The sequence below is a fragment of the Crotalus tigris genome, unplaced genomic scaffold (genome assembly GCF_016545835.1).
Source record: "Crotalus tigris isolate CLP2741 ecotype Arizona unplaced genomic scaffold, ASM1654583v1 scf7180000017946.1269602, whole genome shotgun sequence".
NCBI classification, from domain to species: domain Eukaryota; kingdom Metazoa; phylum Chordata; class Lepidosauria; order Squamata; family Viperidae; genus Crotalus; species Crotalus tigris.
The window spans coordinates 410457-432905 of NW_024096738.1; the positions used below are offsets into that span (position 1 = coordinate 410457).

At 37.8% G+C, this 22449-nt stretch overlaps 1 protein-coding gene across 1 annotated transcript; it reads right to left on the reverse strand.

Moving 5' to 3' along the window:
* Nucleotides 1-947: 947 nt before the first annotated feature.
* PPP1R3B (protein phosphatase 1 regulatory subunit 3B) lies at nucleotides 948-16127 on the reverse strand. Its single transcript, XM_039345212.1, has 3 exons — nucleotides 15783-16127; nucleotides 14559-14663; nucleotides 948-3521 (listed from the first exon to the last, which is right to left on the reverse strand). The coding sequence occupies exons 2-3, from the start codon at nucleotides 14561-14563 to the stop codon at nucleotides 2630-2632; spliced, it is 897 nt and encodes a 298-aa protein (XP_039201146.1). The 5' UTR covers nucleotides 14564-14663; nucleotides 15783-16127; the 3' UTR covers nucleotides 948-2629.
* Nucleotides 16128-22449: the final 6322 nt, after the last annotated feature.

Below are 22449 nucleotides of genomic sequence, written 5' to 3' on the forward strand. Positions count from 1 at the left end.
CAGTTCTAGTTCACATACAGCAAAACTATTTATGGGGCTACTTAGTCTATCATTGAATGGAGCCAGAACAACTGATCTTAACGAAACTCTAGTATGTATATATTTGAGCTATCAAGTAATTTCACCATTTTGTTATTGACACTACAAACAAGCACTGAAATGGTTTAACCTTCTAGTCAGTTGGATTTATTAAGGTGGAAAGTCTAAATGGCTTTCTTTAGTGTTAAACAAGAACCAGAGAAGGATTGGCCCCAATAAATGATAAAACATGGCTATCACCTGTAGTTTACTATGGCATCTGCCAATAGGAAAAAACATTTCGGAAAAGAAATAGTGATAAATTTATGAAGATGAGGCAACATTTTTTGATTATTTTGCTCTGCGTACAGCGAATGATTTACCATTTTTGGTGAACCATCTTTCCTTCTCAACTTTACCAGCATTCAGGAACATAGGAAATTTGGTGTTTCATTTCATACTACATATGTCCATTGCCAAAGAAAAGATCAGGATATCTGTCAAAAGAAAGGGCAGTCTAGCTCATTGCATAGTTCAGTCGGAAGAAACTGACAAGAAATTGGATACTGATTTCATTATAAAAAGGACTTGTGTTTGATACACAGTAGCCACTGGAATCCATCCATACTGGCTTTTAGCTCTTCTATATTAAAGCTACCTAACATAAGTTCCTCGATTCTTGTATGGCTGTTTAATTCACTCGGCCACAATGCCATGCCATGCCCTCAGCTGCTGCTGAAGGCGAATACTGGAAGATCCCCTATCCAGAAAGGTAACATCCCGTGACTCTGGACACACAGAAACAACAGAGTACTTACTCCTACAGAGCCTGTACTACGGAGACATTCACACTAGGCCAGGGGTAGGCAACCTTGGCTCTTTTATGACTCGTGGACTTCAACTCCCAGAATTCCTGGCTCAGGAATTCTGGGAGTTGAAGTCCAGAGTCATAAAAGAGCCAAGGTTGCCTACCCCTGCACTAGGCTCCTCTTGCCATCATTGCATAAATGCCCATATGTTCAGGACAATTCTACACCTTCCTGCTGCTTTCAGATATTAACCCTGCTAGAATATTTGTTGCCAGCACTTAAAATCCAACAGGTGATGACCTCTGCCTAAAGCAGCCTTAATGAACATCTAGTTCACCATTCTAGAGTGCTCTGTACTGATCTAATCTCTATGCTCCCCTACACCCATCTAATGTTTCTATACCTTCTTTCAGTTCCCCATTAAGCTTGTTTTTTATGCACAGACTTTCTGCTTTGTCTTTCAGCTTCTTATCATAATTATTTTTTAGATTTTGATGTGTTTTCTATGCTTTTTAATTGACTGTAGCCCACTTTCTTTACGCTGTAATAAAAACTGATTTATTAATTGGTCTAATCCAGCCTGCTGGGAAAAGATCTGACACAGAATATTAACATCTCTGGAGAGACCAAACATTCTTGTGTCTGAATTCAAAACATCTGTTCTACCACTGAGTTAAAATGCTCCTATTATTGAGCATAAGCATTGAGGGCAACAGAAAACTGGATTCAGTGGGTATCCTTTATTTGACTACGATATCTTATTTATGTCAGTAACATTCAATTTATAGACATTTTATAAAATTCATAAAACAAAATGGAATTTTAAAATGTTCTTCACCCAGATGACTAAGCCCAGCAGGCCCCAAACAAAATTATATTTAAATAAGATGGTGTCATGACGAGTTAAGACTTAAAAACAATTTTATTCTTAACAGTCCACCACCACTTAATAAAGGAGGGAGGAGAGAGATAAGTAAAATCATTTACATAAAATTATTACTTATTATGGGAGCTAAAATGCTACATCGACCTTCTCCAGGCCACTGACTGTCCTGCCTGGAGATCATAGGAACTTAAGTCTAGTACATCCTGAGGGCACCAGGTTGGTTAAGGATGGATTGTGTGACTAGGCTACATAGCGCTTGTCTGACTCAGCCACTGAAAGAAAATGTACATATGGGTTTAGGAAAAGAAATACAGGCAGAATGGTGAGTAAGCATTTTGGAATCTTCCCATAAACAAGGCAATTCCTAAAATGGAAAGAAGCAAAGGATCATCTGAACTAAAATTATAGTCTTTTCCATTTGGGACTCTTAGCCTCTCACAGATTGTACAATCTGATTAAGAGAGGAGGGGAACACCGCTTAGCTCATCCCTGCAACTTGTTTCTTCTCAGAAAGTTGGCTTTGTCAGAGAAGTGCATAGCAAGTTTGATTTGAGAGTACAGAAAACTAACAAAGGGGGGAGGGAAATCTGTTCTGCACAGCTGACAATACTGTAATGTATCTCAAAGGACGCACATAAACCAAATTGCCCAAACTACAGCACCAAGTACTAAATTCGATCTGTGGCATCCATATCACAGGAGACCATCTCCTTTTGTTTAAATTCAAAGGAAAATGAAGAGAGCGTCTGCCTTAAAAACCTTTCAGCCAGGAGTTTTCTCGTGTCTCTTTGTTTCTATTCTGTAAGTACACCTTCAGTTCTTTTGCCCACTCTGACTCTGCAACCATCTCCCCAAGAGGGTTTTCTCTCTCTGTCTCTTCGTTCCTGTGCAGTAAATATAATCCAAAGTGTCTGATTTAATAATAAGGGCCAAGTTTTTCATATCCGGAATAGCTAGGCCATTCAGGAAATAAACCATAAGAACACCGGGGGCTTCCAAATTGATCAAAAGCAATCCCAAAATCTGGCTCACTACAAGGTTGTGAAATCTCCCGAGCCGATTTGAGTTCAGAGCGGATGATCCTGTAATTCAACCCCTTGTTGCTATCCCAGTAGACTTTGCCATCACATTCATAACACACTGCAAACTCGATTCTTTCATGGGCTTGAAACCGCTCTGGCAAGCTAATATCAAAGGAGAACGTATCCTTATCGGAACTGGCATAGGTGTCCTTCACGTATTGGCATGGGTAATCCGTGAAGGTTTTCCAAGTATCAAAGGTCATCCGAATCTTGACGGCCTTCTCAAATGCCAGATTTCTGACTTTCACAGTACCCACAATAGCTTTATCTTTCAACATGCAGTTCTCAAGACAAACGCAGTCTGCCTGCAGGCGATTCCGGAAGTCCAAGTAATCTGCAGAAGGCTGTACAAAATCCAAGACGAAGTCATCGTGATCCACTGTGGTCAGGCTCACAATATTGTCTATCAGTTCTGTGATATTCAAGGGAATATCCAAGGAGTCATCAAATTCTGAGAACACTTTCACCATTGTCAGAGCCAAGCCCCTGCTGTCCGCAAAAGAAACCCTTTTCTTCACCCTGTTCCTCTGCAGAGCTTGGACCTCTGCCCCCAGCTCATTCAACACAGGGCTGCTGTTGACATGGATGCAGGGTCGCAAAGGTTTCTTGATCTTTGGGGCTATTTTGTAGGCAAAGCTCTCTTTCCGCAAAGAGGGTGCCCGCAGGTAGAGTTGCATGGCTACATCCACTGCCATTCTGGGCTTCTGAGGAAAAGAGTCCAAGATTCTGGAGAAGGGGATAAATAAAAAGTAGGAACACATTAAACAGTTACCAAGCCACATAGCAGGCCTCAGCCAGTCCCAATTCTCTGATTAAGTATACCTCTGGATAACATGTTTTAGGAAAGCCTGCTCATTTTCAAGCTTTGTATTTTTAGTTATCTTATCAAATATATGCTGGACTTTACTGGGTATATAAAGTTCACAGTCTTACCCTTGCTTAATATCCTCAATAAAGACAATCAGATACAGGTCAGAAGTACAACAAGAAATGCGGATGTACAACTCAAATTTTTAGAATTAGGCTGTCTGCCAACAAAACAGTTGGACTTACAAGTTCATATGTCTGCCCTGATCTACCAGCCAAATGGCATGTTCACATTTTCAGAAATAGGCACTCCTCCATGGAGAAAGTGTAGGTTTTGGCAGATTTCAACAGAAGATGTCACAAATAGATCAAAACTGTGTTTCATGCCATTTCATATGCTATCTCCCCAAACAAAGACCCAGACTTCAAATTTCTACTTATATGATCATGGAATCACACCGTCCCTGACATTACAATACTAAACCTGCCTCGGATACTCTATTGGAATCTATCTTTCTTCTATCACATCTTATTTAAGGGCAACATAATAGTTTATCACACACTCACCCTGTAACCCAGAAAGAGCTCGGTCGAAACTGCATTCCAGTTTGGAGCATTCTGAATGGTTAGATATTGAAAACCAGCAGAGCAATAAAGCATGGACAGGCTTGGAAAGCTGAGTAAAACACAACTGCCAGAGGCTAAGACTGCATTTCTTTTACAGCAAGTTCTCTATTCCTCCTGGAACTTTTTCTTTCAGTGTGTAGAAACAGGAAACAGAATAGACGGCAGAAAGAAAGAGCTGCCCTAACTTCTTAACTGGAGCGGAAGCTATAGCAGACCTGTGACGTCACAGATTTACAGTTTGGCAATATTGAGACATTTCAGGAATTTGCATTGATGTAACTATGTCAATGAATTTGAGTCACAGTACATTCAAATTCACTTCCGTAAAACTTTGCCAGGATCCAGGCACGAATAAGAAAAAGGATTAAATAAATAATGTGAAGAAATACTGCCTACAAGAAAACTACCTAATTCCATCTGTGTATGTTACTACTTTCTGGATTTCTTGCAGTTTTGAATATTACATATTACACAGATTTGGAAATAGGTGGATTCAAATTGCAAGGAGAGAATAAATGAGTATTTGTCCAAAGTTCACCTTTGAGTTAGCTACAGCTCAGAGCAGTATTGACATACAAAATAGCAATATCTAATCTGCAAAACACTTGCAGAATATATTTACGTAAATAGGCAAATTATATTTTACACTGCAAGCCAGTCTACATTAGGAACCATTATCCCCTAACCGTGACAAGTTCCGGCCTCTATGGAAAGTCAGTTTACAAAAATACAAATAAATTGGCCTGAGAAAAGAGATTCCAATAGCATCAAAGGGTTTAAAAGAAAATGGGCAGTTCAACTTGGTCCCAACCAGATGTTTTGAATTACAATTCCCATAATTCCTTGCCACTGGTCCTGCTGCCTGAGCTGTGGGAAATTTAACAGTATATTAGTTAAAGTATATTAGTTTGGCTACCTTGATTTAGACACTGAACCTGGACTGGAAATAAGATTTTTTTAAAATTACTACATAGGGTGGGTCCTATGAGTCAGAACTGAAGAAGCTTCTTGGATGATAACCAAAACATTTTCAAGGGAAAAAAAAACCCAATGAAGTCCAGTTGCCTTTTGGAAAAACACCTTTGGGATAACCATGACCTGGATGATTGAGAATCTCCACAGACATTCTACATAGGATAGCTTTTGCAAGAGTGAGTTGGGAGGGCAGAACCATGTATATCATCTATAACTTCTTGGAAAGAAGATGAAATATAAATGTAATAAGTCAATAATAATTATACTATGAAGCTTGGAACTCATGTACAATTGTTACACAAGCCACAAAAGCTTCACAATTGATTGGGATTGTGTAATTGATTTGTTGGCATTAAGAATTGTACTATCAATTTAGAGTTTATAACAACAACATTCAAAACCCAGGCAAAAATAAATAAACAAGAGTTCACAATTTTTCCCAAACTTGCATTTCAATTTAAAGGCTAACCCCATCTGCAATCCAAAGAGTTTTAAATGAATAAATAAGAGTGACAGTGACTAAGAGCCATTCATGCAACAGATTTTTACCCTAGATATTTAATTCAAAATTGCTGAAATTTCTGTAGAACATTTTGCAAGGTTTCATCATTCACGAAACTTTGACTCATGCACATAGACTAGAGGATCAGCCAACAGACAAGCCTGCATATGTCAAATACTGAAACTTCTTTTTATTAATGTCTGCTTTGTCTTCAGGTGTGCAGAACAGACACCTTAAAACTACTGGCTTTCTCTCAACTTCTTAGGGAATCAAAGCAACAGATATCTCCTTCTGTATATTTGGAAACTGTTGCCTAAACAAACTATATTCTTGGAAACATTGCTGTCCCCAAGAAATTTTAAAGGCTTTTTGCCATGAAGATCATTAATAGTGGATAAAGTCACAACATATGCAGTACAAGATCCACAGTTTTCCAGGCATTTTTTCTAATATATTTGCCCTTAATGCACAGCACTAGTGAGAAAGGGTTTGATCTTTATGAAACAACAGCCCAGGTTTTTCACAACTCACCAAAAATATATGTAACTTTTGCCCAGTTGAAAATCATAGCAGCAACCATTTACTCAGAAAAGCCACCTGCTGCTTGATGTTAGGAACCATAGCTAAAAATTGATTTCTTATTTGATAAAGAGGGCAATCATTTCTGGTGAGATAAAAGCCTGAAGGCTATTGCATTTGGAATCCAGTTTGACAGATTTGCCAGTGGCATTCAGGGAAAGTGAAAGCAAATAATTGTAAAGAAATAGAATTCTGGTAACGTAGTAACTTTCTCTAACATATAATTATCCACCTTCAAACTAAACCAGAGTAGCAAACATTTTTGCAATCATTTCCCGATACGCTTCATTTTATACTGGAGCCTGCTTAGAAGTCTTGGGTGAGGTTTTGCTACTAAGAGCCCCCCAGAAGACTTGTTCCGATTCATACATTCAAAGATCACGTTACCTTTAATTACTCTTACTAAAACAAGAACAAAAACCACCACTTTAAATGTCACAGCAAGTAAGACCTACAACAGCAAGCTAATAATATCCAATTTCAAAGCAGGATCACCAGGTCCAATAATTGGAAACTAGTCAAATCCGTATTTTCCACAGAATCTGTTGTGCAACAGAAGGAGCAGGTTTGTGCAAAAATATGGATATTTTTTTAAAAAAGAACACATTTCTTTAAAAATATCCCTGTAGGTTAAGCCTATTTATGAGATGAGACTCTAGAAAGTGTACAGAAAAGAGCAACAAAGATCATTAGGGAACTGGAAGCTAAAACATATAAAGAACGGTTGCTGGAATTGGCTATGTCTAGTTTAATGAAGAGAAGGATGAGGGGTGACATGATAGCAGTGTTCCAATATAAAAGGCATGGGTGTTAAACTCGCCCTGTCACGTGACGTGTTGCACTGTACCATGACTTTTTTTGCATTGCCAGAGCTGGGGTGGGCACGGCCTTGGTATAATGCAACCGGTCCATGAGCCAGCAGTTTGACATCCCTGATCTAAGGAGTTGCAAAGAAGAGGGAGTCAAACTATTCTCCCCAGCACTTGAAGGCAGGACAAGAAGCAATGGATGGAAACTAATCAAGGAGAGAAGCAACCTAGAACTTAAGGAGAAATTTCCTGACAGTTAGAACAATTAATCAATGGAGCAACCTGCCTCCAGAAGCTGTGAATGGTCCAACACTGGAAGTTTTAAAGAAGAGACTGGATAAACATTTGTCTGAAATGTTATACGGTTTCCAGCAGGGGGTTGGACTAGATCTTCAAGGTCTCTTCCAACTCTATTATTATTGTTGTTGTTGTTGTTGCTGCTGCTATTAATAATAATTTATTATATGTAGCAACCTAAAGCCATAAAGTTATATTTGGTATCTTTGAAGGAACTAGACATAGTGGCTCAATTACTTCTTCAGTGCAATAGGAATTGAAGAGTCCATAGTGAACTCCATCATTACAACCTGCTTTTGTGTTGAAGTCCCCACCTACTAGAATATATGCACTGGAAAATTCATTCAGGCAAACATTAAGGAAGTTATCAACCTGCTTCCAGGTTTGGGTTACCTGTAACTGGGGCTGCTGAGGAGGAAGATAGACATTAATGCATAATAAGGAACACTGTCAAAGACTAATGAAGCTAATACAGCATTCTCAAACGGAAATGATTGTTTTACAATTTGAACACATACTGTAAGGTGGAAGAGATAAAAACAGACCAAGCCCCCACTTAGGACCACCGCATCTGAGGCTAGCTGGTTCAGGGGCTAACAGAAAAAATAGGACTGAGAATTCCCCCAACATCCATGTCTGAAAATGATTTTATCAAATTTGGATAGAAATCCAAGAAAATCTGGGTGTGCTTCTTTTGAGGCCTATCCAGCTATGTTTCAAGAGAGGACAGAGAGAGCATTAACAGCAGTGGTCCCAAACCTTTTGGGTGCCAGGGACCAGTTCAATACAGGGCGTATTTTTGTGGACCGAGGGGGGCATGGTTTTGTTTGCTGTCTGGATACCGCACATGGGTGGATGGGGCTTCACTTGCTTGCACGGCCCAGTTACTGACGGGCCATGGACCAGTGCCGATCTGCAGCTGAGGGGTTGAGAACCCAATTAACAGGATATAGTAGTTAATTTGCTGGTTCTCTCAGAGTGCTGTCTCTGGATAATTGTTCAGGAGGAGCAACACTTGGAGTGAGCAAGTTGATGACTGAGGGAGAAGATGGAGAGACTCTTGCTGCCAGTGAGGGTGGCTAGTATCCTGAGGGCAATTCCACAGGGGACAACTAAAGCCAGACTGAGGGTTGAAATAAGCGGGTTGGTCATGTTCAGAGTCCTTATGGAAGGAGTATCCTTAATCTAACCTCCTCTGAGACTTTTGCAAAGCCAAAAGCCCATGTATCAATAGCTATGAAGAAATATATAAATATAATTTAATGATACTTATATGAATATTACATACATTTCTCAAGCCAGATGTTTGGAACCCAAACCAGGTTTGCTAAAAAAAAAAAAAAAAAACCTAAGACCTGGCAAAGCAACTGGCAACAAAGCAAAATCCGGCAAAGCAAAGTAGATGGCGATGAGGATGATGATAACTCACTGTCTCCAGGTTTCTAAATCTTCAAACTGGTTCTAGATGAATAGGAACTAATTGCACTTCTATAAATATTTCAGTAAATGACTACCAGGAACATTTACCCAGGGGGCGTGGGTGCATGCATGTGTCAAAAATGTTAAGATAATGTTTATTTGATTGCAAAATTTACACACAACCACCATCTTGACTCTCCCTCCATCTCCTTTCCCACAGACACTCCTGGAGACTATTACATGTATGCTACTCTTGGCTTATTTGAGAATGAGGACATACATATAAACAAACAAAGTCATGCATCTTTTAAAAACAGCTTTGAAAGTCACTAAATTAGGATCCAACTCTCCAGTTTACCCAAACAAACAAGTTTAGCACATGACAGATTTCTTCCACTGCTGTTGGCCAGACCTGTTGGCTTTCAGTTTCTATAATGTGCAGCCTGCATGCCCCATGTCCAGCGAATCTGCCTAGCTATAGCTGAAACCAGAAAACTAGATTTAAATGTTCTTTCAAACCTGTTCTAATGCATTTTAAAATCTCTTGAAAATACAGGCACTGTTTAGTAGTGACTGTCTGGTTCCAAATAATTCCAACAGGTGTACAGCTTTCAGACATACTGGATGTCTTTCCTATGCAAATGACAACAGATTTCTGTCTCGCAATTAAAAACATATCCGGAAGCTTTTTACTCAATCTTTGATCCCCACCAGACTTCCCTTTATCTTACCCGCACCACACATTATAAAATTTTCAACAGCTCTTCGTGACCTTTATTGTGAAAGAGTGGTTTCTCAATTTTTTTTATAACTTTAAGACCTAGCAGTGCAGGTCATCTTCAGAGTCCTGAGCATTAAACATATTTATCTGCCATTTCAAGGGCTGATGGAAAGAAGGGTTATATGACTTGTAGAATATAGAGGATGGCCTAGCAAAAGTATTCATTCAAAGAGTTAACTAAATATCCAATCCCAGGAATGCAGGTTGAAGAAATAATCACCTTGTCACTCACAAAGAAGCAAGGTTATTCTGACTTGCATATTATTGCAGGCATATGGCAAAGGGTAGCTCTTGCATCTTAGTATTCATTAATAAACTATATTCCAATCTGTGACCCAAATGGAGTTCCCGACAACCAATTTACAACCCTCCAGACCTTAAAACTGCATTGCTGAAATTCAGTAGGAAAGAATTGATTTTCAATGGTGCAATATTTGCACTAAATTCCCTCCAAAAATGGAGGGGGGGGGGAGTAGAGGAAGGAACATTAGGCATCTGAGAGACAAACAGCATTATTTTCCAACCCAACTCCTCCCCTGACACACACATCATACAACCCATCATGGCTCCCAATCTTTTTCTTAATTCTGTCACTTTGCTGCTGAATTTTACTTACCATTTTAGACCAATTTAACAGGGTTTTAAACACTAGAAATGAGTGCAGTGTGGCTTCCAGGGGCTTCCTCTTCTCACTTCTAGCTTAAACTTCAGGAAAACCACGAAGAGCAGGCAAAAAATACTTCCTGTGAAGTATTAATATCGTTTTGGAGACATTATGAATAGCTCTCCAGCCCGCTGGTGTTGCAGGTCTGACTCAAGAAAATTGTCCTTCCCTACATTTGAGCATCAATAGCTCTCCTGGGAGATGATATTATTTTTTAGATCTATATCCCAGCTATCCTCTGTGGACTCAGGAGAACACACACGCACAGATGTTCCTTATTTCATCCTCCTATCAACAAATGGGGAAGTAGCTAGGTTGAGAGAGAGAACACTGGCCCAGTATCACTCGTTGAGCTCTAGAACTGTAAACCTACCCCCTCCATCCAGTTCTGTCCAATACATTAACCACAACACGATGCTGGCTATATTGTGAGCTGGACTTCTTTCAATTGATCCACTCACGTGAAGGAAACACCAGGAGGCTGCTTGCATGGGAGCCAACCATCTGGGCTTTACTACTGCGACCAAATCATAAGCCCAAGAAGATGAATAGCAAAGTATCCAATTATAGTAAATGATTACTGTAATCCTGAAGATATCCTAGACATCAGTAGCAATCTATTCAAAGCAAAAAGGGTGATGCCAATAGATAACACAAATAAGCAAAGATACCCCTTGCTAGCGGCTCCTATTGAGATCTATGTCTTCTTTATTATTATTATATTAGTTTCTTTACTATTTACAACCGCAGCAGAGGATCCCCTCTATAATAGTTCCTGGCATATTTTAAAAAGTGCATTCAATTTACAGGTAGTCCACAGTTTATGTGCATTTACTCAGCGCCCGTTTAAAGTTATAGCAGCACTGAAACAGTGGACATAGAAGAGGTGCTCAAAGTTCTGGCCATCATAGAACCTTGGTAGTCACGATCACAATCCAGTTTACAATTACAATGCTGCAGGGAGCTAGGGTTATGTGATCGCCATTTGTGACCTTCCCTGCTAGCATCCCACAAGCAAATCCCACAAGATTAGAAGGGAAGGTCACAAGTCACTCCAGTAAGCTGGTCTTGCTTTTTCTCCCACCTACCCCACCTGCCCATGCTTCCACTGGTCCTCCTGGGTCCTCCCCCAGTCTCCACCCCCCATGGCACCCCATGCTATTTATCTAGGACTTCCATCTCGTCATACTTAATGATCTACATGTCTTGGGGTTACAACAGCAACCAAAGCTGCCCAGAATTGCCATCGCCAAGTGATGCAGTCATGTGACATTGTCCTTTACAATCACACTGCTTCGCTATGCAATCCCAGTCCCAATTGCCATCCTAACCCAAAGACTATCTGTATTTTTCAGTAGCGTGTCTTTTCATTTATAGATCTTTCATATTACAGAAGACATTAAATTTCATTAAAGACCAGTCCCTCTGGTCAATTTGAAATTTTGAAAACATTCTAGGAATACCCATAAAATATCACCAGATATACCTGGTGAGATAACTCCCTTACATCCTTTAGCCTTCCAGAATGCCTTGCAAATCTCATCTTCATTTTTTTTGTAGATGAAATGTCACATTTGCAAACAAAAGTACAATTGCACACCATTTTTATTCTCTAAGATGTTTTCTAGAATTTTTATGAGATCCAATTTTCTTGAGATTAAAAAGGAAATCTTACGAAGTCCTTAATCCAATTATATCCTGTACCTGTTAAGACTAAACTGCAAGTCTCAGGGTTAGCCCCTACTCCAACTAAACAGTATAGACTTGGTTTGGAGATTCTTTTTTCTGACTTTTAAACATATTTTTAATAAATAATTGTATACAGCTGCCCATTTCACATATATTACACTAGGTGGCTTATAAACAGTTAAAAAGTATCTTACCTGATGAGTCTAATTCAAGAAATATGAACATCATAGTAGTAAAATATAAATGATCTTAAGATAAACCAGAAGCTTGAATAATAAAATGTGCTTGAATTATGATTACAATTGTGATTGGAATTTTGGTCTTAAGTCAAGGCACATGACCAGACTCGATTCTTATGACTGTTTTTATGATTGTTATAAAATGAGTCACCGTGGTTAAGCAAATCACATGGTTGTTAAGCAAAACTATTTTTTTCTTTTATTCTCATTTAAATGTAAATTAAATCATTTCCAATTTTGTCCTGGCCTCATTAACCTCTTGTGTTTCTAACTACTCAAAAGCCTATATGCCCATGGATTTTTAAAAAATTACACACACCAAATTTATGCAATTTAGGTCATTATGCTGACTTTTTGAAGTAGAGAGGAGAGTATCAAACTATTGATTGTTGGCCTAGAATTGCTTTCACAGATCAAAGTAAATAAGTAAACAAAGTTATAAAGACTACAGAAGCAATTCAGTCAAAATGCATCAGAATGTTTTATGTTCATTTGATCCAGGCAAACACATTTCTTTGGCTGGAAGTGGGGCTGTGACACTATAGAAAATTTGAATATTACCCCAAAATTAAATTTTCTGGGTTGGGTCTTTGGTTCAACCAATCCTTTCTGCCAATTCTTAGAAGAAAATGTATCCTTGGATTATTTTTTTTTAACTCCAGTTTCTCAGCTCATTCACTGCTTATGCTTGGATCAGAGAAAACCAAGCTTGAGGTCAAACAGAGGATTCTTGATATGTATCTGCATACTCAAAATTTCAACCCATTGTTATGGGAGCCTTTGCAGCAGATTTTTATCGAGACATAATTGGAACTCTTACAATCTCTCTGTTCTGCATAGGAAGGCACTAGCACTAGCAAGCACTATGTTTTACTCCTGCATGTTTGGAAAGGGATATTATTAAAAGGGATGTTACTCAGAACATTTCTGGCCTGCTTGAATGTAGCTATCAGGACAATTTTGTAAGTGTTGCTGAGCTACCCTTTACACCATACTTGGCACTATGAATTAATTCTCTTTCTCCTCATTAAGGGAATAGGCTAGCTCAGGGGTAGGCAACCTTGGCTCTTTTATGACTCGTGGACTTCAACTCCCTTAATTCCTGAGCCAGCCATGGAGAGGGAGAGGGAGAGGTTTCCAAGCTGAGCCATGCTGGCTCAGGAATTCTGGGAGTTGAAGTCCACGAATCATAAAAGAGCCAAGGTTGCCTACTCCTGGGCTAGCCTAAAATGCACATCTTACAAATGGATCCACCAACCAATATCTCTGTGAACATTGTTTCACTTTGATCAATTGCAATTGCTATTAGAATATACTGGGTAATTAATTATAACTGTTGTAGAAGGCCACCAACATTTAACGATTAACATTAACTTTTCTCCCTCTAACATGCTAACTCTCCATTGCATTTACTGGATTGTGTTGGTTTTTCCTTTTCTTTTTTGGTCTTTGACCACAAACTGTAATGACTAGATTAAGACTGCCTCTGAAAAGTGCTACAAGGAAACAGCAGTCTTTCCATTTAAATGCAGCATCTAAAATGCAGAAAGTATGCTGATATTTTAAATGTGGACAAAACCAGGAGTGGTGCATCCCTTTTCTATCTTCTTTGTTAATTATAAATGTGCCTGACTTGGCCCCCTTGGAATATGAAAATGAATGACAACATAAGGAAACCATGGAATCCATGGTTAACTGTAGGAAGCTGACACTCTTAGTATGGAAATTTGACATTTTGTAATGATAGCATCCATTCCTACTTATGCAATCTCAGCTAGATTACCAGTCTGCTTTAAAATTAAATATTTATCTTATCGATATTTACTAAAAATAGTCCACTGATTAGATCAGGTATTGTATTTTGGGACTTGCCAAGGGCTTTACACAATTAGTCATCCTTCTACTAATGCAAACAAGGCAGCAGCCAGAAATCTATCCCCCTGAATATATGAAGGAAGGATTTGTGATGTCAAGTGTCACCCTAGTCTATCATATTCATAATATAGAAATGCAGACTGATCCTATATAGGGCACACAAACCCAAAATACATCTTCACTGTTGAGAGAATATAGCTGTATGTTAATTAAAGGACTATGGATTTTTGACAGCATCACAAAGAACCCCAGAATTCCCTGGGGTGATTTAAATATGTCAAGATAGAAACATTTTTTGTATATATAGACATACAATCCATATAGAATGATATGGGTTGTATATGTTTACAGAAATATATCTATTTATCAGGAAGTAAATCTCATTGAATCCTTAATATATAATGATTGTGGACAAGAGGAAATTAACTTTCAAAAGATTCCTCTTGCTTCCTAATATATGTGTGTGTGTGTGTGTGTGTGTGTGTGTGTGTTTGACGTACCTCATAGGGGCAAAGGAGATGAACTGGATTGCTGCTTCAAGCTGTGGGGCAGAAGACAGAGGGACACCAGAATTTCACATCCTGCAGGCATTACAAATTCATTCCCTGAAACAAGATGGTATGGTAGGTGAGTATATCTGAATCAATTATCAGTCTCTCCCATTTTTACATGCATGCCAAAGGAAACTATCTTCAAAGAAGGAAAGATATAGACCCCCCCAAAAAAACCTCGACACCATTTCCCCCAGAGATTGCCCACCTTTGAGCCACAGAAGCTCTTCTGAAAGAAACTCCTGAAAGACACCAGGCTCAGTCCCCCAATATGCTTTCTCATAGGTGGCTCCCATTCATTTCAGCAGACCCTATGGCTGCACAAACTCTTAAAAAACGAAGGTTCGAAGGTCAATACCCACAACTGTAAAGAAGTACTGTTAATCCGGATGGGCTTTATTGGTGTCAATTTGCACTTTAAAACGCCTTTGCTATTTGCCCGACTCTTAAAGACGAGTTTATGGAAAACTTCCATTGGATCCCTCCACAAACACCAGATTAATCATTCACAACAGCAGAGTGAATTTTATAGCATGCTCCAAGAGTCCGCCTAAGTTAAGACGAGTGTTGCCAGATGGGGGCCTCACTCGTCCACCTAGAAATTCCAAGATGCACCTTGTCAGGTCGCTTTTATTCGGCGGCGTTCATCGCGTCCCTTTCTTTCAACATTCAAACAATCCATCCAAGCAGGGAGGGAGAAAAAAAGGGAAGGGGGGAAATAAAAGTATCAGAAAGCTTCTCCCCAAACTATTTCACAGTAACCAGATGAAGAAAGCAGCCTTTAACACAGGGTGCCAGGGCGAGCCACTTGCGAAACGCCAGCTGTTTCGCTTCCAAGGCCATTCGTTCAAATGCACTATTTTTAATTACTCTAGCTTCTATTAATCGTCCTAAGATCTTAGCCCGTTCCTGTTATGGTCATCGATTTTAGACTTTTTTGTATTTTTCGCGCGTTCACCTACCCGCCGACCCACCAGGAACACGGAAGATCGAGCTATGCTAACCCGGATACAGGATTACTGCTTTGGATACGTTATCTAAGTATAAATTTGCGGTTCTTCTATGGCTCATTCTGAAACCAAAACTCGAAACCAAAACTAAGAAATGACCGGCTCAGCCCACTTTGAAACAAGTATACTAGAGATTAAATTTTCCTCGTCTCCCATTTAATACCTGCAAATTTCAGGATGCTTAAAGAGCACTTCAAGGTCTCCGTTTTTTTCTTTTGCCTCCCACAGAGCAGCGTTTGGCGCCTTTAACTGAAAGTTGTACGTAGAGCGAGCGGCTGCTGCAATAGCTAAAAATGATGCATTCCGCCCTAGCAAACCAACTCCTCTTGGATCATCCTTGCTCTTCTCTCAGCTCCGATCTCGTTACAGAACTTGTGAAGAAGACTTCTTTCCTCGCGGACGCTCCTGCAGGGGTGTGAGCTGCGCGCTAGCCAATGGGCGCGCTTCAAATGTTGCCTGCCAACCAATGGCGAAGGAGCTTTCCCGTGGAAGAGCAGCGAGCTAGCACGTGAACGCCAAGCTGGCTATGTGGGAGTGACCGCGGTTCGAACCTTTTCTGAGTTGCGGGGAGACTCGGAGTGGGGCTGCGGCCACCCCTGACGGAGAAGACCGGCGTGCGGAGTTCCTGCCCCCCCCCCATCCTTCCCATACAACGATAGGGGAACTGAAAGAGTTGCTGTGTACAATAAAACTTTCGCAGGCCTCCTGGGATTGGTAAATTGGTAAACGCCTTCGATTTAATACTGTGAACATAATGCAGTGCATGAGACTTCGGAGTTTCCAACATGTTTCAAAAATGGCAATTTAAATTCGAGAGTTTTATGGAAACCGGACACTTTGGTGTAGTAGTTCAGGCACCAGACTAGAAACCAGAAAGCTGTGATTTATAGTCCTCACTTTTGCACAAAGCCAACTTGATGATTTTGGGCTAGTAGGTCCTCCCTCTCAGCCCTAGGAAGCAAGCAAATTTTTGCTTCTAAGAAAAATGCAAGGACTTGTACAGGCACTCATGAGTTAAAAAAAAACGGAGAAAAGAAAGGATTATGTATTATATGTATATTTTAATATAGGTTTGCTGTATAAATTAATTGCTTAACCCTCTTGTTCTTTAAATTGCAACAATCCTTTGGGTGTAAGTACCAGGCCCAGATTAACCTGGTGAATTTAATGGCTGAGCTAGGATTTGAATCTAGATCTGCTTCAGTTTGGGTGAGTTTAATTTACTCCAGGCTTCCAGCAATTGCTACTGGATTCATAAGACTTTGAGTAGCATCTCCATGAAGGCTTTTTCTCTCTTAGGGATATTTCACATGTGGATTTTTTTAAAGTTGATGCTTCTCGTGTGTGAATGGCTGATCCAGATAGAATATCTCAGATACAAACAACTGTTCCTTTAAAATGTTTTCCTTTTTACTAAAAAATAACTATTACTAGCAGATAGTGTGTACGGAAATCAAAGGATGAACTACAGACATTTATTATTTGAGTTCAAGTTCATGTTGTGCCATGAAGTTTGTTTGGTTAACCTTGAGCAAATTACTGTCACTCTAAGCCACTGAATGGAATTGTGATGAAATATTAAATTGACTTTCAATATCAACTTTCTCTATTACAGTGTTTTAATTAAAGTTTTAATTAAATGTTTCTATTCATAGCAGCTGATGGTTCATCTTATGACCTATTTGTTAAGCTGGAGAGGGTTGACTATCTTGAAGTGCATGCATTCAAGTATCCTATGTCTGTACATACTGCCAGTCATACTTGCATACACCATGTCATTCATTGTGCAGAATAGTAAAGAGCAGATCCGCACCCTAAGGAGCTTGCAGTTACATTGTTTGATCTGAAATATGAAATATGAATAACTATATGATCATGATTGACAAACATTTTCAATAAAGAATGGCATGCATTTGGAAACAGATTAAAGAACTGATCTAGGCCTGGAATAAAAAAAAATAATTCAAGGTAACTTCATCAGTTTCCAAGTAGTTTATCAAACTTTCTATTTGGTCACTGGGGACACGGTCTGATATGATTTGATCTTGATCAATTAACTTTCCTGGGCTTTCTGATGTCCTTTTGCAGTAGGATTGATGTATATTGTTGACAGTATGCAGTGCCTTTTGGACAATAAAAGTTAGATCAGCACTTTCAGAAAATTGGTGCAATCACTATTTTACTCAAAAATTATGCTGCATGCATGGTCTGGATGGGTTTTTTGGGAGGGGGTGGAGGGGTTCAATGAAAAGTTTTTGGGTTTCAACAGTTGCATAAACAATTGTCGTTTTTTGCTCCTGTTGCACACTATAGAGAAAGATAAAGGTGCTATATTTCTTCTGATTTCAATTAAGGTTGGTACTTATTTTCATGGGAGGTCCTTAATAAGCATCTTTTAAGATACAGTATTGATCTTTTCAGTGTAAGAGGATGGACAGGAAATAATTAGTATGATGTAATAGCTTAGAATAGTTTTTGTGTTAGAAAGCTATCCATTGATTAGATAATGGTAGGCTTTCTCAATTTCATCCTGCATAAAAAGAATTATAATACAATTTATCTTAGCAGGTTACTATAAAAAATACTGAAAATAATACATACAAATATTGAACTATACAAATATGTGTGATTTATATTGAACTTTCTGCTATATTTATCCTGTATGAATATGTATCCTTCAAGTATTTATTGCCTTTCTATTCATTGGGCACATTCTAATTGCTTAGGAAAGCTGGCAGAGAAAAATGGCAATTCTGTGGATTAGCATAGTTTTCCACTAACAGTTATTACTTAGTAGTTGTTAACCCATTTCTATTTTCCTTTCATCCATTTTTTCCCTTTTAATGGGAAGGAGTTAGAAGACTCAGAACTGCAGATGAATTTCATCCCATGCCCTTTATACCTTTCAAACACAATAAACATAAATCACAATTTCAAAAAACACCACCTGTACCAATCTGCTTTGTACTTGTCCCTAGTTTATTGGTCAGAGAAAAAGGAATTTCTCCTGCCTCTGATGAAAAGTATTAATTCTTGGGCAGTAATGAAGATACCCAAAAAAAATTGTCCTTTTTCTCTGATAGGAAGTGTCAGAGCAGTAATTTATCAACTATAAATTCTACATCTGTTAAAGCTTATTTATTTAATGTAAATATAATATTACAGTAAAGGAATTCAGCAAGAGGTATGTAATACAGAATGTTTTTTAAGAGTGTGTTTGATTATGTGTTATCAAGTCATCTTCCTAATGACTAGGTACCTAGATTTAAGAGTGGGTTAGGCTTCAAAAGTTCAAACCACGTATGAAACATCTGCACGTGCTTACAATTGCCACTGTGTTTAAAAGAATTAACAATAGATGATTCCAACTATTCTGTCAAACTAAAGGTATAGTGTGAGATACTGTTCACATGTATTCAGTATTTAATGGACATGTTGTCTCCTGCTGCTTACTGCATTGGTCTTTCTAAAACCAGGAGGCAATTAAAATTCATTCACTCTGGCCATGCTCAAAAAAATTTCATCACCACTAGTCAGTTTAGATCAGGGGTGTCAAACTCACAATGTCAGGTGACGTGTTGCGACATATTGTGATTTTTTTCCATTGCCTGCAATGGGGTGGGCGCGGTTTGACACCCCTGGTTTATATGGATGTAAAATTTAAAGTGTTTTTGAGATGTGGGGATATTAATAAAAAGTTGAACCTTAATGTCCTAGCATAGTTTTCCTCTTTTAGTTTTGTTTTTTTTCTGAAATCTCAACCCATTAGGTATATATACCGTCATTTTTGGGCCTAACTCTAAATCTCTACAAAAAGCTTTTGAAATTGCTTCATCATGAACAAGCATCAGCTTTTTGCAAACTGACAGCTATTTAAAGAGTGGCCAGATTAAACAAGTACAAGTTACATCTTAGTCAACTGAATGTGACCAAAGAATAAATGTATGTTGTTTAGTGTTTTTCTTCTCAAGGTCTGGCCTAAATTGGAATCTTCATGGAGGCCGAGGAGTTAATTTTAAAACAAATCTTGCATAATATGAGAATGGCTTTTAAACATACTTTATTTGTTTCAGGTAATGACTTGGCTTGCTTTCCAAAAAGGCTTTATTGGCCAAGTGGAGTTGCAATAATCAAACCCTGGGTCTTCAATAGATAAGCATAGGAAACAGTATTCAGCTTCTGGAAGCTGCTGGTAAAAAGACTGGTGAAATTGGATAGCAGCAGATAGCAAATTTTGAAATAGTTACTTCCCAAAAACAAAATCCATCCATGCAATGAACACCAAGCCATCAAGGCTTTAACAGTTCAAACCAAGTATACTTTATTTGTTTTATTTAATTTTTTTGTATGTTATTTAAAGTAAGTTTTCTCAAGGCAGATTAAAAAACCCTTTAACATGTTTTTAAAATTTAAATTACCGTATGTCTTATTTTGTTAAGAACTTCTTAACTAAATGAACATAATGAATGGAAATAAAATTACTGACATAAAAATTAATGCTAAAATATTAAATAGCTGGAGAGAATAAAAACTTGATTGATGCTGGAAAGACCCTGGAGTAGGTGGAGGTGTTCCAAAGCTGGAGGACTACAGCTACAAAGATAGGTTCAATGGGAGTAATCACTGTAGCTCAGCATGGGGGGGTGGGGGTGGCTAAGCATCAAAGCTCAGAAGAAGCTGTTAGATTCCATTAGAGATTTGGCGTGGATGTTTTAATGAGTCATAGACAGGTGTTTATTTACTTTCCCAAGCTTGCTGAAGCAAATCTGAAGCATTATAAAAATGAGTTCCTTCAGTTTCTGTAATCCCAAGTATCAAACTCTTGATATAGTAAATCAAGGTTCTTAGTACTTGTTGAAAGTAACAAGAAATTAGATTATAGCAATTCTGACAACTAGATGCTTGCTCTTTTGCATCCAATTTATCTCTGAATTGCTAGGATAGTAGTCTAATTGGCCACTTTGGTTTTAGAGGAATTAGCCATCTATTTCCATGATACTGGAATAATTTGTGGCTATTTGGATTTTGCTTTGTTTTCCAAATTGCTTTCATGTTCAAGTACTGAGAATAACATAATACCAAAATATGAAGAATTTAATAGTTTACATAACTGGGGGCACATTATTTAAAAAAACAATCTTTGATTAAGAGATTTTACATAAATAATAAATACATCCTAAGTAAAGTATATAGTAAAGTAAGTGTGAAAAAGAACAACAACAACAACAAAAAAAACCTGGACACAAAATTTTGGTGAACCAGTTTTATTAGATACTTGGGAAACTATTTGGGTGAGAAATGTTAAATTTACACAAGCCCAGAATTTAAGGGAGAATTTTTATAAAATGTTTTACAGATGGCACCTTGATCCACAAAAAATGTCTCGTATGTATGCTGACTTACAGCCTAAATGTTGGAGATGTGGATGTTTGGATGCTACTTATTATCATATTTGGTGGTCGTGTAAAAATATAAAAGCCTTTTGGATAAAGATATGGTGGAATATTCAAAGAATTTTTAGAAGGAGGGTAAAATTTACCCCACAATTGTTTTTGTTAGGTATCGTTATTGATTGTGATACTAAGGAGACTACACTGATGTTAAATTTAATTACAGCTGCAAGGTTGTTAGTAGGGCAATGTTAGAAGAAGGAATCTTTGCCTACTTTGCAAGAGTGGTTTTTTAAAGTTTCTTATTTGGCTGAAATGGCAAAGATTTCGGCTTTTTTGAAGGATCAATCACAAGAAAAGTATGTTGTGGTATGGAAAAAATGGATAGATTTTATACAATATAAGTTAGATATAAAAAATATTATCTACTTTTTTAACAATTTATATTTAAAATGGAATATTTTGGTTTTTTTTTCTTTCTTTTTTTTGTTCTTTTTTCCCTTTTTTCATTCTTTTCTTTTTTAAACATTTATCTTTTGTATTCATGTCTCTTTTATATATATACTATTGTTAATTATTTTATAATTTTTCTAATTAATCTATTTAGATTTTTAACTAATGTTAGATTTATTTATGGTTTATATCTTTTTTTAAGATTTTTTGATGAAATTCTAATTAAGCCTATATCCAGTTCTGGGAAGGTCGGGGGAGGGTTGGAGAGGTTGGGGGGAAGATTGTTTTGTTTTTGTAAAATGTCAAAATTTAATAAAAATTATCTTTGAAAAAAAACAAAAAAACAAAAACCCAAAGATGTAGAAAATAAATAGAAAATTAAAAAAAGAAAGCATACATAAAGAAATAGCTTCCAATATCCATCTTGGCAATTATACAAACAATTCTAATTGAACCACTCTGTCCAATTTCCTAGGGCACACTCTTTTTTTTGTTTTTTTGTTTGTTTGGTTTTTTTTGTTTGTTTGTTTAGGATGGGTTGAAGTTTATGTAACTCAGAAGGCACACTCTTTACATAGTGCAAATCTTGAACCTATTGAAATGGAGTGGGATGATTTGTGTGTTTGCAATTTTACAGCTCCATTAATTTATGGTATATTCAAACAAAACTAGATCTATCTGGTCAATCTAATTTCATAGAAGGCATATAGTGTCTTAGAAGAACATGAATCTAAAGCATTCATATTTTACAAAAATAAACATTTAGAGCGAACTCTTTTTCTGAAGCAGGTTGAATCCAATTGATACGGCAACTAAACAGTAAACCAATCAACACCACATTCTGTATAGGTTGAGCTTACGTTTATTGACCCTTGTAACGTTCATTATAGTAGCTCAACACTGATTAACAAAAAGAATTGCATGCCGTCACTGTACTGATAGAGCATTACTCTAAAATCTCTTATTTGATCTCGCCTTGGTTGCTTC